Consider the following 17893-nt stretch of genomic DNA (forward strand, 5'->3'; position numbering starts at 1 on the left):
TTGAAGGCCAATTAATTTTTTTTAATGGCAATGTATTAGTAAAGCTTAGCATCCACCAGACACTTCTGGCTTCTACCGTAGTCTGTAAAGGTCACTTTATGGAAAATCCAAACAAAGATTGCCCTCCAAGTACTCTGTCCATTGGAATTAGTTTACAAATGGAAGTCTGATTTAACAAGAAGACTTTGCAGCTTTGAGCTATAATCTTACAACTTAAGGGTACCAATTTTAACACAAATATACATGATGATGTCAGAAACTGTGTGTGTATGTGTATGTGTACCCATGCTGGTAATGAGGTTTTGAACTCAGGGCATGGGTTTTGTCCCTTTGCTTTTTCAAAAGCTCAAGGCTCCCCTTTTACCACTTAGGCCACAGTTTCACTTCCAGCTTTTCGGTGGTTAACTGGAAATAAGAATCTCATAGACTGTCTGTCTGTGCTGGCTTCAAATAGCAATATAATACTTGGATTTCAGCCTCCTGAGCAGCTAAGATCACAGGTGTGAGCCATCAGCACCCAGCTACAGTCCACACTTTTTTTTTTCCTGGTCCTGGGGCTTGAACTCTAGGCTTGGGTGCTGTCCTTGAGCTTCTTTTGTCCAAGGCTATCACTCTACCACCTGGACCACAGTGTGACTTCCGGCTTTTCCTGAGTAGTTTATTAGAAATAAAGAGTTTCACGGACGTTCCTGCCTGCGCTAACTTTAAGGCTTGATCCTCAGATCAGCCTCCTGAGTAGCTAGTATTATGGATGTGAGCCACCAGCACTGGCTTCAGTTATACACTTTTAACCACTAATTTTGAGAATTCTGGTGAAACAATACATGAAGAAAGTAATAGAAGTAACAGATACTGAGTCCACAAATAAAAACTGTTTCATGTTTTTTCATGTACAAAGGACACAAATAGTAAGCATTTTGTACTCCTATTCCCAGAAATTCCATGGTAATCCAGAAATAGGAGAAAATGTGAAGGTTAAAATCTGTATCAAGCTGGTTGACTATGGCAATCATAGGAGCAGCATTCAAGCAAAGGTACTATCCCTGCATGCTGAAGAAAACTGACTAACATCTGCCAAAGGTTTTGTGATTGAAGTTTTAGTAAACTTCAAATAGCATATCCTGCCATTATAGGAATATTACTGAATAGTTAGAACTATTACAAAACCAGTGCCGCAAGCTGATAAATATTTATGGTGCCACCTGGTGATTCCCTTCAAGCTTGGCCAGGACAGCTACTAGTTTGAATGCCATAGGCCCTGCTGCACAGGTGCCCGTGGGGGGCGGGGGGGGGGGGCTATGAAAAGCTGCCCTGAAGCATTACTGAGAAGAGCTGCCAGCCACAAGAAATGAAAGTGGAGACTACTGTGCTTTTCCAAAGATAGAAGCACGACTTCATGCCTGAGAACAGGAACCTCCTTTATCTCAGATACATTGAACACTTAAAATGCAAAATATAATTTTCCCTACAGGAGTAAAAGGTGCATCAAAATCCATTTTCTTATTAAGTCCTTGATGGGACTTTCGTTTCCAAGGTGAAGGAGGACCAGAATCTGGGTACTGAATGATGGCTTCAACAGCATCATGCAAAATGGCTTTTGGGCTTGCCATATAATGTAAGTTTCTTTGTTGTGAGAAGCTGGGCCAAGCCATTGAGAAACACCAGAAAGATGGTCATGGACATAACAATCACATAGTGGCTGATGCTGTAAAAAGAGAAAATGAACCATGTTATTTGCAAAGGGAACACTTATGTGGAAAAGCATTGAGTTCTGTAATTTTTATTCCCGTGGTAATTGAACTCAGGGCGCATACTTATTAGGCAAGTGCTCTACCACTGGAGCTATTTTTCAAATCCTTCTGTTTTTATTCTATTTTGGCTTTGTTTCAGAGATAAGGTCTCATTAACTTTTTTCTGAGCTGGCCACAAGCTTGTACCCTCTGTTTTCTAGCTTCTGAATAACTGGGATTACAGGCTTGCAACACCATACCTATATAGATGTCTTAAATGGATACGCAAAATACATAGGGTATAAAAGGTACCAATCAGTTCAAAATAGGTACTGAAATGTTTTGAAAACCCACAACTTTGTTATATAGAGATATATGAGTAATATAAGTACTTCCTTGGAGATGTACTAATTCAAATTAATACAGATTGCAGGCATTTTCATATTGTAGTTGCTGCAGAATCTCAATATATTAACAATATTTCAGTACAATGCTAGTTTGCATTATTACATTTTAAAAATAATATATAATGAATATGCCTCTAGCTCGGTGTTTTACTGACAGATTTTTCCTGCCAGACGGGCTTCGCACGGTGATCTTCTGGCTCTCAAGCTCTTGAGTTGCTAGGTTTACAGGTGTGTGCCACTAGTGCCTCACTAAATCTTTTTCTTGTTTGTTTGTCTGTTTGTTTGTTTTTTTGAGACAGAGTATTGCTGTGTAGTCCAGGCTGGCCTTGAACTTCTCTTTCTCCTGCTGTAGCTGCCTGAATGCTCAGACTGCAGATACGTTCCACCTTGCTCACCTTAAAGCCTACCACTTCTATTTTGAATCCCATCCCAACTTTCCTACTGAAAAGACTTCATTTTTTGCAATAATAACCTCCTTTCTAATATTAACATTTCTTCTATGGCGAGCATATCCATCATTTTACAAGCATATAGCTGTTCTCATCTTCAAACAAACAAAAAGTCACCGAAGACACCATAATCTTCTCCAGAATTGTCCTTATATCAAGCATCTTAAATCTGACATTAAAAAAAAACACAACTAGATCTTAATACCCACACTTTTCTTTACCAAACTCATTTTCCTAGTAAAGACTTTCCTATTCACTTAGTTACTTGAGATAAATATATTAGGACCCCTGTAAGTCCTCACTAGGTTTTCTCTCACCAGTGCATTCTGTCCACCAGTGGATTTTATGTACCTCTTTTAAAATATTTTCTTGGTCCAAACTCTTGACCCATGTATTTTGAATCATGACGCTAATATAAGCTGCCACCACATAGCATAGACTACTGCAATCGCCTCTTCCTCCTACTGAATATTCTCCATACTGGGGCCACAGTATTGTTTCAAAAATATTGGAACAAATCAAATTACTTCCATGTTCATCATTCTAATATTTCATCTTACAATTAAAAAAAATTCCTAACCCCTTACAATGACTTTCAAGGCAATAAATGATAGCAACTATCTAATCTCCAAATTCACTTCCATGGTTCCCCTCAACTATTCATGTTACACCACTTTTTGGGTCTAAAAAGTTTTTACTGACACAAAGAGAATTATTATACAAAGCAAACTTTCAAAAACAAAACCCTATATATAGGTATTCATAGATTCAAGCCAAAAGGATATGCAACTTCATTCTGAACCATGATTATCACTGAATTATTGAATGAGAGATGATTTACTTTTTCTGCATGCTTTTAGTATTTTCTAAATTAATCATGTGATACATTTCTGTTAATATGTTTAAAAATTATGCCAATTATGAATCACAAAACTAAGGCTAGTAATTATTATAGAAATCTTCAACTGTGTTGTTTCTGAGTTTTTATAGTGTATTTCAAAATCTCTAGAGATCCCTAAGATCAAAATCTTCAGCCCTATGAACTGGATATAATGGACACAACTTCTCCATGCACAAAAAATGTTTACCCCATAGTTCATGGACTGAACTTTGTAGCCGAGGTGAGATGAGTAAGGGAGGGAGTACAAACTGTCCACTAGATAGCTTTCTGGGCCAAAGCCAAGAATGCTCAATCTGACTTGGTGCCATGGGAAACCTAGGCAAGGAGACTGGAAGCCCCTCTATGAAGAAAAGCTGTAATACAAAATATTACATTACAGGAAGGACAAAGCGTAGTATTCCACACACTGGAACACTACTTAGCAAAGAAAAAAAGCACAGCTATAGCTATAATATAGATGAATGCCCAAAAAGTATTGCAGAGGAAGTAACCAGTTACAAAACACTCTATATTGTATGATTCTGTTTCTATGAGATATCTAGAATTAGAAAGTCTGTTTAGACAGAAAATAGATTAGTGACTATCTGGGCTCAAGCAATTTTTGGTGATAAAAAATGTTCAAAAAAAACTCGGGGGGGGGAGGGAAAGGGGGGGAGGGAGGGGGGCATGAGGGACAAGGTAACAAACAGAACAAGAAATGTATCCAATGCCTAGCATATGAAACTGTAACCTCTCTGTACATCAGTTTTATAATAAAAATGTGAAAAAAAATAATAAATGGTAAAAAAATGTTAAAAAAAAAGCAGAATGTGACAATGGTTGCATAACTCCATAAATTTGCTAAAAAACTGAAATAATTTTAAAGAATCATTTAAGTAGAACTTTAAAATAGATACATTTTATGGGTGTAAATTATACTACAAAAATGTTGAGAGAGAGAAGAGAGAAATATAGATTACACACTATCAAATTTTGTTCTTTTAAGTGGAAATATTAAATCTAATGATCTCTTAAGAAAAAATGTTTTGTAAAACTGTAAGTGGCCCATCCCCAAGTTTAATGAAAGGCCTATCCATAAGCAAATTTATTATACAGATCACTTACCTCATTAAGATGGTCTGAAATGACTGACTCTTGGTTCATTCAAGCTAAGTATCATTGGGAAAAACAGCTATGGCGCTCATCATCCTTGTGCAACTGAGACGACAAGCATCTCTAGCTTATGACATATAGCATCACTCATCTCTTAGTGTCATGTAGACATTAACAAAGTTAAAAGATGAAATATCAATGTGAAATGAGTTCAGCTATTCCCGGTCTACCCATCACTACGCTGACATTTAAATCAGCAACTGGCAAGGTAGACATGGGTATTGGGGGAGAGGGACCATATACATGGATGAAGGAGCACATAGAACTCCCAGGTAGGCCTTTTTAACCTTCACAATGGCGGATAAAAACTTCACTTCCTTCTTCTCAGTCAGGGTGATGGGCTGCAAAAGCAGTATCTATTTGTTCGCTGGGCAGAAAAAGACTGAGAATCATTTTTCTGAACAAAGTTTAAGGGCGGGGATGCAGCTCAATAGTAGAGTACATGTCTATCTCCAACAAGGTCCTCGATTTAACCCTCAGCACTATAAAAAACAAAAAAACTTCTTGCCTGAACAAAGCTTGATAGTCATTATAAGGGTAAGGCATTTCATAGCACTTACTAAAATATTCAAAAATGATTGAATCCTAAATTTCCATTATAACTAAAGAAAAATGATAAATACTTTAATCATCATTTGTTTTTTAATAAGGTCTAACAACAGTGCACGTAGGAAACAAAGACCAAATGAACACTGCCATCAAATCAAACTGCAGCTCAATCAGACTGATGATCCTGACTCTATTCACCTCACTAAAAATACATCTAGAACATAAATTTAAATATATGTTTTATAGTTATGAAAATTATCTCCTAAGAATTGTTCCCTACTTTTAAAAATGCATTTTCATTCTGCCATATAAAAGGCAATACTCAGTAAAGTTTATGATGTGTAATAAATGAAGATGAAGTATAAAGATCACAGGAAGAAAATCCTAAATTAACTCTGTCAACTGAGCAGGTTTACAGCCTGGGCAGAGTATTTTCTCACAGGGCTATTAAAAGAACACCTGATGCCCACAGGGTCTCGAGAAGAATTTTCAGCTCAATATACTGACTCTGCTATATTCTTTTCAGAATCCCAATTAAATTTTAGTAAAATCTGCTCTGAAAATGCACTGTAAACAGAGAGTTACTATACCTCTAAATAGGCCTGTTGTCCCAAGTTCTAGGAATTCAACATTTATTGTTGAAGAAACTCATCCTTATTCAGAAATCTGAAAATAACAGCTGAAGAACCTCTGCAAAGCATTCTGCAAAGCTACTGCAGTCACCCTATAGTACAGGAACAAGCCAGACTACATTCACGGGCTCGACCTCTTCTCTAACATTTCCAGCTAGGTTCTCACTATTTCAGTATCATAAAGCAATACAATAGTGAGGACAAAAGGACACATTTTATTCCTGTGAATAACAGGCCTGGAATGGCTGGTGGTATTAATATTAACCATATTACCAACAACAAGGAGTTCAGAAATAAAATGTGTCACAAAAGAAAACTACCACAGGAGTGCAATTTAAATAGTCCTGGTTCTCACTAAGGGAACTCTGCAAGGAAGTTCAATAATACCAGTACCAAGACAGAAAACATCTCTGTTTTTCTGATAAACTTTCACATAAGAATTAGAAACCCGGGGCTGGGAATATGGCCTAGTGGCAAGAGTGCTTGCCTCCTACACATGAAGCTCTCGGTTCGATTCCCCAGCACCACATATATGGAAAACGGCCAGAAGGGGCGCTATGGCTCAGGTGGCAGAGTGCTAGCCTTGAGCGGGAAGAAGCCAGGGAAGGTGCTCAGGCCCTGAGTCCAAGGCCCGGGACTGGCCAAAAAAAAAAAAAGAATTAGAAACCCCCAACTTAAAAGCAATGTCTCACAAGAAAAATGCAGAATAAAACATGGTAATTAAATACTAAAATCAAGAGACACAGGGTAAAAAAGACAAACGACTACAAAAGCAATACTTGCAAAACTGTTTGGTGTAAATGAACTGAACAACTCTTGGGAGGGGGGAAGGGAAATGGGGAGGGGGAGGGAGGAATGAGGGAGGAGGTAACAAACAGTAAAAGCAATGTATCCAATGCCTAACGTATTAAACTGTAACCTCTCTGTACATCAGTTTGAAAATAAAAAACAAACAAAAAAAACACCATGGTAATTAGGTTTTGGTGTGTGAACCCTATTGTATGGTTCTTTAGTTCTGAATCTTGAAATGTATCTTCCTCCTATTAACCTAGGCTTCTTCTTTGTAATAAAGCAGATGTCTACGCAGGTATGACCCGCTCCTGCCCATCAGCCCATTTCCATGGAGGCAGTGTAAACACCACTGCTGGAGAGGATACGAGAACACCGTAGAATTCTAACTCACCACCAAAAGCAGTAACGAGAAAATCTTACTGTCATGTCAACCATGTCCAAATTCCATTTGGAAAACCTGATTTCAGGAAGTTAGATTTCCTTTCTGCTGTTGCTGAAGTTTATGTGGATTAGTCCAATGTCCTATCTGATTAACAGGACTGTGACCTGTAGTCCCTTACTAAATCTGTCAAGAAGTATTTTAGCCAGGTGCTGGTGGCTCCTACCTATAATCCCAGATATTCAGGAGGCGGACATCTAAGGATCACAGTTGGAAGCCAGCCTGAGCAGGAAAGTCCATGATATTCTTATATCCAACTAACCACCAAAAGGCTGGAAGTGGAGTGATAGCTCAAGTGTTAGAGCACTAGGCTTGAGCAAAAGAGGCCTAGGGACAATCCCAAGCTCTAGGACCAGCCCAAAAGAACAGTTTATTTTGGAACAAGTATATCCTTTAGTCTAGGGGAGTTAGATCCCTGATAAACCAATGTCTCAAGCAAACCGACATAATTCTTGGCAACTAAAGATGTGAATAAATATTGACTAAATAAAATAAGCCAGACTTCATTTAGGAAGAAAAACAGAGGGAAAGAATTAACTTTGCTTTCTTCGTCTCAAAGGGAATAAATTTAATAGTTATGATAACAGATATTCAAGTCACCATCAGGAAGAAACTGATTTTGTTCAAATTAACTTTAACAATGCTATAGGTATCCAGTGTTAAACTGCTCTCACATTAAATATTCTAAAAGGCAGATAATGATCACATGAAACCATCACATAAAGTTCACACTACATCTTGAATAGCCTTATTGTTTCAAAGAGATGGTGAGCTTAAGAGAACATGCAAAAGGCAATGGATTGATCTACTTTGAAATCCCAGTTTCAAGCATCTTTCCTGTTGCCTGTTAGCTATCTCCAGACCAAGTATTTATCCTCCTCCCCAGAGCATCCCAAGAAAACATTGGCGAATGTGTTGTCAAGAATGAGATGCAGTGTTGCCCCCAGAGGCTTAACATGATTGCTACTTGCTACGCATATGCCAAAATTATATTCACACTTTCTAGACTAAGATACCAATTTTTACTCTTTTTCCACTGCACTGTCAAGAACATCTGTGTGTATACTATACCTTGTTCCAATATCAAGCCAGCTGCCATAATCCTTGACCAAGAAGAAGAAATGCTATAAAATACAAAAGTATTTTATTATATTTTTATAATAAAATATGGCCTCAAAAACAAATCTTATTCAGATTTAATCTAAAAGCAAAGGTGTTTTGTTTTTCCTTTTGGATTATATGTTTCATATTTCTAACCCTTCAGAACTTTTGACCCTCTGGAACTTTGGCTTCAATTAAAATGAGCAATAGCAGAATTACCACTCCACCAAATAAACATAAAGTGACATCTGTGAATAACTAGAAATAAAGAACCAGCCAACTTTAATAGGAAACATTAAATAATACCAAAGTGTAGATAATCATATCACCCACTTATAACAAATATGCACTAATACTGCCTTCTATGGATTAATAGGCAATATAATAGGCCCAGCTATAAACTCCTGCTCATGAGGCATATAATCCAATGAGTGATTCAGTCACATTACTAGGTGTGCAAGTACATATAGCTCTACATGTCTGAAAGAGAGGTCAGAGAAAATACAAGCAATTATGGAAGCACAGAGGAAGGTAAAATCTAAGTGAAAAGATAAAGGGGAGACAATATAGAAGTATATTTCTGACAGAGGGAACAGCTTGTATAAACATCAAGAGTTCAGACAAAGTTTGAAAGGTTCAAAGTGAAGCTGGTGAAGAGAAAACATGAGAGAGGCAAGAGATAATGCCAGTCAAGTAAGCGGAAACTAGATCATTAATGGCTTTGCAAGTTTAATTAAGCAATCTGACTCTTCATACAAAATGAACCAGAGAATTTTAATACTCTTCTACTTACATGTATTTGCCTATTGTAAATCTGTGAACAAAACTGAAGGATTTTGTTCTGATTGTGTGTCAATTTCAAAATGATATTGAATACTTACTTCATTACAATGCAAAAATGCTTCATCTAAATCAAGTGACGAGCAATTTGATTTGGGAAGTTAATCAGTATTTCTAGTCACTTCTGGTGTGAAATGATATACAGCAAAACTTTTTTTTTATTTTTGTTTTTTGTGGTTTTGCTTTTTGGTGTCAGTACTGGGGCTTGAAATCAGGGCCTTGTGCTTTTGCTTGGCCCTGTGCCACTTGAGCCACACCTCCACTTTGGGCTTTTTACTGGTTAATTGGAGATAAGAATCTCTCTGATATATCTGCCAGGCTTTGAAGGTTAATCATCTGATCTCAGTCTCTTGAGTAGCTAGGACCTCAGGTGTGAGCCATCAGTGCCTGGCTACAAAGCATTAATTTTATCCCAAAAGATGTATGGCCTTTGTCCTCATCCATGGAGAAGTAATTTCTAGGCATTCTGAATGTCATGCCTGGTAGAAGGGTTTTTGCCTGGGACATTGGTCAGTGGCAGTTTAATAATGTGATTTGTGTTGTGAGGCTTTGGTTCCAAACAGTAACAGTTCTACTCCTCAAAGGAGAAAAAAAAATCAGCCTTGTGGGCAGTATGTGATCAAACTCTGCTAAGGCAAGCCTGGCTAACAATACTCTGGGACTACTGTCATGGTTGGTTCACTATCCCATTCCAGAGGTAGAACACAGAGGCTCGGCATCTAGTGCCTCCACAAATCCACATCTAGTGCTGCTCTGTACATCTCTATCCTTAGCTGATGTGACTCTGCAACATCTGTTATAAACCATAACTGTGAATATCACAGCATTCAGCAAGTTCTGTGAGCCCAGGGAATTATTGAACCTCAGTGTGATTTGGGGAACCTTCTGAGAATGAGTTCATTACCCTCTTTTTGTTAATGAACAGAAGCCTAGCTACAAAATCCTCACCAAGAATTCATTTGTTATAGCAGCTAGCTATCATGTGATAACATTCTTTCCCCTGGTATTGGTGTTTGAACTCAGGGCCTTGTGCTTATGCTTGCTTGGTTTACTCAAGAATTCAGCTAGTACCACACCTCCAGCCCTGATAAGAGCTAGAATATTTTTCTTTCTTCCTTCCTTCACTTTCTTTCTTTCTTTCTGACTTTTAACTTAGAAAATGGCTAAGATCACTTTCAAATTGAAAGTTACTTTTTCTGTTAATTTCCTGTGCAAGGCTCATTTCAGGCACAATGCAACATGGAAGACTAGGTATAAACTGACAGGTTTGAGTAAATCAAGTAATGAGACTTCTGACACATTAGCAGGTGCTCCTAGTGCATAGGTAATATAAGAAAGAAATTTGTACAAATTATGCCAGCACTTAGAATTCAATATCTAAAGCTTTCATGCACAGAAATGCACTCCCATTTCTTCTGATTAAATTAACTCAGCACTTAGTTTTTCTGTCTTACTTATATTGAATATCCAGTAATAGCTTACCAAAGCCATTATGTCTGATATGACGAGAACAATGAGAAAAAGGCTGAAAGAGAAAAGAAAAATTATATTAAACAGGCACACTTTTCAAGTATGTTAAAAATCCAAATGGGAATAATTAGATAACTATAACGATAAAATCAATGCCCAAAGAAAGGAAGAATGGTGAGGTAGGGCTGCTGATGGCACTCACCAACTCTGCGCTTTCAATCTCTAGACTTCTTACATGAGGCAAATCTACCAGTAGTTAGATTTTTCTTACAGCCAAAAGCATCCCTAACGGTTCATCCATAGGGTCGACAGCCTTCATATTCCCTCCAGATGGCCTTTATCCAAATATACAAAGCTCTGACAATGAATTAGGACACAATTGTGTGTGTGTGCGCGCGCGCTACTACTGGCTATTGAAATGAAGGCTTTGCACTCTTGCTTCATTTTTCACTCAAGGCTGGTGCTCTAATACTTAAGCCACAACTCCACTTCTGGCTTTTTGGTAGTGAATTGGAGCTAAGAGTCTAATAAACTTTTCTGAACAGATTTGCTTTGACCTCAGCCTCCTGAGTAGTTAGTTACAAGCATGAGCCGTTAACATCTGGCTCCAAATTATTGACATTTAAAAAGTAAATTTTAAGTCATGAAAAAGAAAATAGTGCAACCACAGCTTTTTTACTAAGTAGGAGGAAACACTTTCAATCACTGGAGTGTTATATTAAACTCACCAGTAGTATAGATCTAATAACAAGTTACCAATAAAATAATGCAATCATCGTTTTTTTCCTAAGTGGGAAGAAATGTAGAGTCAATTATGGATTTGTTACATTAACTCATCAGTAATAGAGACTAATAACAAGTTACTAGCATAAAACTCACTCCCATTCTAATTTCTAGCCTTTTAAGAGTTGCAAGCAGGCATTTAACAAAATAAGTAATAAGACAGTGACAATGTGTTCAAGAAGGAAAGATGATATGAATGATAGTTAACAATTTCACACAGTTAAGTTTGCAGTGAGGGAGAGATGGGCTTTGGTCTGTGTGATGCAGTAGATAAAGAAAACAGAATAAGAAGCTTCATGTCAATATGAACAAAGAGAGCCACTGGGTTCATTGTGAGCTATATTAAATCTGAGGAGTCCATGTAATATCCAAAGGGAAATGTCAATGTCTTGCAAGAGTTAAAAGGTTAAAAAAAATTTATAAAGCCTAGGATCTCTTCCTTTGTGTTTACATGTTTAGCTTTTCACTGCATTAATCTCAAGATGTAATTACTAGGTACACAAACATAAATATATGTACACATATACATATTTACATTAAAGCTAGCCTTCTAGTTTTCATTCCAAATGTTCCAGTTCTATTTAACCCTTTAAAAGTCTATCCACTGGAAGAGATGCAGAGAAATTCAATTGCTTTTTTATTTTGTTGTTGTTTTTCCCTGTGTCTTCTGTAAGATCTGGTAAGGCACGAATGTTTTCAATATTAAATCATGAAAAATCCTCTGAAAAAGCAAAGTAACATTATTTCAAATTACAAACAAGATTTTTTTTACCCCATAAATTTTTTAAAAAATTTATGGCATAGCACTAATAGTATACTAAATCCAGTCCTATCATAAACTCATCAAGAATAGTATGAAAATTTATTTTCACTTGTTTTCAATATGTCAGCTTGATTTAAGGATAACAAAACTACTAAGAAGCTTCATTTTTGTAAGATTTATACTTTTACATTATGGGTTTTTTTGGAAGCATTTTTATTTATCTTCAAATAGTTGCACAAAAAGGTTTCAATTCAATATGCAAATTTGTGTGCATAATGCATCTCAATTGATGTCATCCTTCTCCATCTATCCCATCTATTTAATGTTACAGTTACTGCTCTCATTTACTAAATGAGAAAAAGTCAGGCAGTTATGCTGGCATACACTCACTGGTCATCCTAGCACCCAGGAGGCTGAGGCAGGATGGTTGAGTTGGAGGTCAGCCTAGGTTACATAGCAAGTTCATGGCTAGTCTAAGCTAGAGAGTAAGACCCTGAGTCACAAAAAGGCAAATCAGTGCTTTCTAAGCATTAATCTTACCTTTTTGATGATAACTGTGTAGTTAACTGAACGGCTTCAAATGCACACATCACAAGAAGGAAAGGAATTAAAATCTGTTTAAAATAGTATGTTATCGGTAACTAAAGCATTTGAAATACTTTTTGAAACAAATACCATTTCTGCTTATAGAAAATTTTCAGTTTCTCAAGTAATATCTATACATACTAGTGAAGATCGAACACTGAAATTAAAAGATGATACTACGACACAAGATGATGACTACTGATAAAATTAATTTAAAAATTTATACTAGCATGGATAACAAGAGTACTCATGGATATATTTGTTGAAGGAACAGATTAATTCTAGGCATAATGTAAAATGATATAATATTATAACATATTGGCAGCTTGGTGGTTGGAGACCATGGATTTAGGGAGGTTTCGAATCTTTAGCAACCTGGGTTTTCACTGCAGCTTTAATTACCTGATAAGCTTTTCTGGGACTGACATTCAATCCTTACTCTTAGAATCAAACAGCCTTAAGAGTCAGTCAGATGCTGACTCGTGCCTATAATAGCTACTCAGGAGGCTGAAATCTGAGGATCACAGTTTAAAGCCAGCCCAGGGAGAAAATTCCAGGAGATTTCATCAAGTTAATCAGCAAAATGCTACACTGAAGCTGTGGTTCAACTGCTAGAGGGCCAGCCTAAGCAAAAAGGCTGAGCGAGAGTAAAAGATCCTCAATTTATAATTCAGGTCCTGAATTTAATTCCTAGTACAGCACACGGAAACAAAACAAAGAGTAAGGTGAAAAAGAAGAGCATCGGGAAGTAAGGGCTACTTGAGTGGTATCAGTGTCACACCTGAAATTGCATTTTTTTTTTTCTCATTGCTATTTAACGTTGTCACAATGCTTGGTAATTTTAATGTCACATGTTATATAATCTTAAGGTCCGATTAATTCATAATCCTAAGCAATCAATGCTTTATACAAATAACAAAGTAGAAAGCTAACCTTCCACATCATCAGGGCTCCCATCATGAAAGGATTAAACACAGTCAGGAAACAATACACTGAGGCAAGATCAAAGCTAGATAACACAAAGAAAATGATTTTAGAATTCACACTGCAACTTTAAAATAATGGATTACTAAACAAATCCCCTAAAATCTGTTCTTATTAAAGAATAAGCATACACTGGACCAAAATATTTTGAAGTCACCATTACCAAAGTAAACATGTATGCGCTGATATACACCAATCTCCAAAATATACTACTGAGTATATAAAAAAAAGAGATTACAGAGAATCTCAATTTATACCATTTCTTTCTTTCTCTCCTTCCTTCCTTCCTTCTCCTCCCTTCCTTCCTCCCTTCCCTCCCTCCCTCCCTCCTCCCTCCCTCCTTCCCTCCCTCCCTCCCTCCCTCCCTCCCTCTCTCCTTCTCTCCCTCCCTCCCTTCCTTCCTGCCAGTCCTGGGGCTTGGTCTCAGGGCCTGAGCACTGTCCCTGGCCTCTTCTTGCTCAAGGCTAGCACTCTGCCACTTGAGCCACAGCGCCACCTCTGGCCATTTTCTATATATGTGGTGCTGGGGAATCATACCCAGGGCTTCCAGGCAAGCACTCTTGCCATTAGGCCATATTCCCAGCCCCTATACCATATTTTTTTAAAGTCAGAATCTCTCTATGTAATCCAGGTTGCCCCTGATCTTGCAGTCTTCCTGCTTCACTTTCCTGAGTGCTGTGATTACAGGAGTATGCCACATGGATCAGCCCTACGATGTTTTTTGGTTATATAAACATATATGCTATTTTCATTTAAAATTACCTGTTAATAGAAGCTATATTTCCCGTTCCAAAAAATGCTGTCACTAAGAAGAAAACCTAAATAAAGTTAAGAAAATGCCAAAACTAGTAAGAACAATTTCTTTGTCATTTAGAAAAGACATGCCAGACAGCAATTTGCTTTGATACTTGCATATTGTCTGGGTTGTGCAATGATAGTGGAAATGGAGAAGGAAGAGGGATGGTGGGATTTAGATAAGCTGCAGTTATATGTGACTTCTTGGAAGTGTTTGTACTCCTCTAAATGGAGCAGGGGGAATTGAAAATAGCAGACCTTAAGACAAAAAGTCCCAGCAAAGGATACAAGGAAAAAGGCTCTACGGATGTCATCCAGATGCAGCTGCCGAAACTGAGCTATATCAGTGTTATAAGAGAACTGGATACTGTTGAGCTGCAAGTCAAGAAAAACCATATCAATGTACAAAAAAATCTACCTTATGTCAACACACAAAGACTAACAATGGCTAAGTTACCAAAAATGAACAAGAAATCTTCTACAGCTTAATTACACCTTAATAAAATCCACTTATAGGTAAAGTAATAATAACAATAGCATACTGAATACGGCTGCAGTGTTACTCTGTGTGTAATTAAAGTGAAAAAGGAGCACTTCCTTATGCTATGCAAACGTTCCTCAGGGTCTTCCATTGAGCTAAACCCCCAATACCTAAAGATTCCATTTTAAAATCTCTGTTCAATGATGTGATTTCTCATTGTCTTAATGTTAGATACAATATAATGTTAAACAGTATGGTAAAACCAAATGTTTCTCTCTTTTTTTCTGTTACATTTGCAAATACTTTTTTCTACAGAAAAGCAAAAGAGATAAGGGAGTGATGGCACATGCCTATAATCTCAGCTACTCAGGATGAAGGGATAGAAGGATTATGGTTTAAAAAGTCAGCCTGGGCAAAAAGTTAGCAAAACTCTATGTCAAAATACAAATTGGGCCAAATGTATAATCCTGAAATCTCAGTTTTTTGGGAGGTGGAGGTAGGAGGATTTATGGTGTAGGGCAAGCAAAGGCAAAAGAACGAGATGCTACCTAAATTAATTAATTAATTAAAAGAGGGCTGGGGGCAGGACTCAAACAGTAGAGTGCATGCCTAGCAAGCAGGAGGCCTAAATTCAAACCTCAATATGTAAAAAGTGGTACATAATCCTCAGTCTGCTGAAACATTTAATAATAAGGACTGTTCCTGACCATTTACCATCAGTCTGATAAAAGTTGCTTTTCATGTTTTTCATTATTTTAATATTCAAGGGTGAAAGTTAAGAACCGGAATTACTCAATATACTTGGACAAAGATTCTCCTGTATTGAAGTTATGTATTCTGAATTATCAATCCTCTGTATAAACTCAAGTGGAGACCATTAAATGAATCGAGACTCCCAAGTATTTTGCAATATCCATCCATCTGACTTTATAAAAGTGAAGCTATTCTATCACCAATTTTTTAGGAGTACAATCGTTCCTTAAAAAAAAAAAGAGAGAGACACCAATTTAATGCTTTCCTTCAGCATGATAAAGGTGATCATACATTCTGGTTGGCTTCTAGCCAATCCCAAGGATACTGGGTTGTATAAATAGCCTAGGATTACGTCTGAAGCTAAAATCATGAAAAGGACAGAAGCATCTTGGATTAGTGTGACGGGACACACAGCAATGGGAGTTACATTTCATCTTATGATCAAATTCATTTACTAACCTATGACAATGTAAAAACTCTTCTGAATTACACAAGGAGACAGTGTGAAAATAGAATAAAGTAAATGGCATTTTCTCCTCATTCATGTACGTTGATGTTATTATATCTGTAGTTCTCTCAAGTAACTGCTGTTACTCTCTCAAGTAATCACTAAAGAGAAGTCCAACATGTAGATGGCATATAAAACATCAAAGTTGTGCTTTTCTGTGATAAAACTCTTCCTTACTAAGATTACTTGTTTAGTTTAAATACTGATGACACATGAAATTTGTCATTAGTAATTAACTAATATGATTTTAATGCTAAAATCTGAAATATGAAAAATTTTGGAAGGAACAACAGTAACACCATAACTTCCTCATAGCACACAGAATGTTTGTATTTCCATATAAATGTCACATGGCTTGGACAAGCTACCTTCTGTTTACACGACACACCGGATTGTTGTAGGGTTTCTTGTTCCATGTGTATCCAGAAAAACATCAAACAGGACAACACCAATGGAAACAGAGCTTCATATCTAAGAGGTATGAAGTTGGGGGAGGGAGGGTAGAAATGAAAAGAAAATGTAAACAAAGAACAACACAAATTCAAACTGAAAAATCTTTCTTAAAATAATTTGATAGCACTTTTAAGTCTTCAAATAATCATAGAATTTAAATCTTCTAGGCTTTCCAGAAGGAAAGTAGGAAAGAAATAAACATTTAAATAGATTATTTAAAGTTCAGCTCAACTTCTACAAGAACTTCATGGTCTCAACCTCCTAGCTATTTTTCATATCATCAAATTCACAATCCACAAAACTTAATTGTTCCATTTTCTAACACTGACTGTCTGACACTGTAAAACATTGTCATCATTTCATAGCAGCTTATAAAACTTTTGCATGCCAGCATTACAGTGATACTTCTCTGTGTATGTCTATCTAGTTCTCAGGAAAATAAAAATGTAAAAAAGTCAAATAAAAATTAATTTAAAATAAAATTAATTAAAATTGTTAAAATGAAGAAGGTGTGCACTCTAGGTAAGGGAACCATGATTTTAAAAAAATATTTGCAGTTATATATGAAATTATTCTTTCATAACACATGAAATAAAAAAAAATCTTAATAGTTCTACAATTAGTGCTACAGATTTATCTCCTTTATTTTTTTTGTTTTGTTTTTTTTTGGCCAGTCCTGGGCCTTGGCCTCAGGGGCTGAGCACTGTCCCTGGCTTCTTTTTGCTCAAGGCTAGCAACTCTGCCACTTGAGCCACAGTGCCACTTCTGGCCATTTTCTGTGTATGTGATGCTGGGGAATCGAACCCAGGGCCTCATGTATATGAGGCAGGCACTCTTGCCACTAGGCCATATCCCCAGCCCAGATTTATCTCCTTTAAAAAACCATATGCTCTTGTCATTTCCCTTTGCAAAACATAAATGAATAAATTAGATCAAAACAATCTTCCTGTGGGACTTAAGAATACGTACGTTGTATAAAACTTACAAATCTGAAGGACCTAAAATATCAATAAAATGTCATCATCAACTGAAATCCTATTAAATTAGGACCTACTGGTTTGGTCGGTGTATAAACTGGTTAGGGTTTAAAAGGCATTCAGCTAAGTAAACAGATAACATAAACGTAACTCCAGAAGGATGTTTAACAACTGATGAGGACAAATTATTTTCATGTACTAAAATAGCTTCCATTTGCACACAAATAGTTGAGGGCTGATTAAAAAATGAATCTTTTTTATTCATTAAATCAAGGCCATCTAGTTAGAATTTAGGATTACTAATTACTGTATTTGTAGCTGCATACATTTTAAGTATCTACTCACTAAA

General features: G+C 36.7%; 1 protein-coding gene across 2 annotated transcripts in view; it reads right to left on the reverse strand.

The window, feature by feature from the left end:
• Positions 1 to 648: 648 nt before the first annotated feature.
• Pign (phosphatidylinositol glycan anchor biosynthesis class N) overlaps positions 649 to 17893 on the reverse strand; it is an 81639-nt gene continuing 64394 nt past the window's right edge. For both annotated transcript variants that reach the window (XM_048363352.1, XM_048363353.1), the window contains 8 exons: positions 16483 to 16585; positions 14661 to 14747; positions 14340 to 14395; positions 13527 to 13602; positions 12549 to 12622; positions 10475 to 10517; positions 8123 to 8175; positions 649 to 1705 (listed from right to left, as the gene is read on the reverse strand). In XM_048363352.1, the coding sequence (XP_048219309.1) occupies positions 1582 to 1705; positions 8123 to 8175; positions 10475 to 10517; positions 12549 to 12622; positions 13527 to 13602; positions 14340 to 14395; positions 14661 to 14747; positions 16483 to 16585 (616 nt within the window). In that variant the 3' untranslated portion in view covers positions 649 to 1581. The remainder of the gene's footprint in view (positions 1706 to 8122; positions 8176 to 10474; positions 10518 to 12548; positions 12623 to 13526; positions 13603 to 14339; positions 14396 to 14660; positions 14748 to 16482; positions 16586 to 17893) is intronic.

This window comes from Perognathus longimembris, chromosome 15 (assembly GCF_023159225.1).
Source record: "Perognathus longimembris pacificus isolate PPM17 chromosome 15, ASM2315922v1, whole genome shotgun sequence".
NCBI lineage: Eukaryota > Metazoa > Chordata > Mammalia > Rodentia > Heteromyidae > Perognathus > Perognathus longimembris.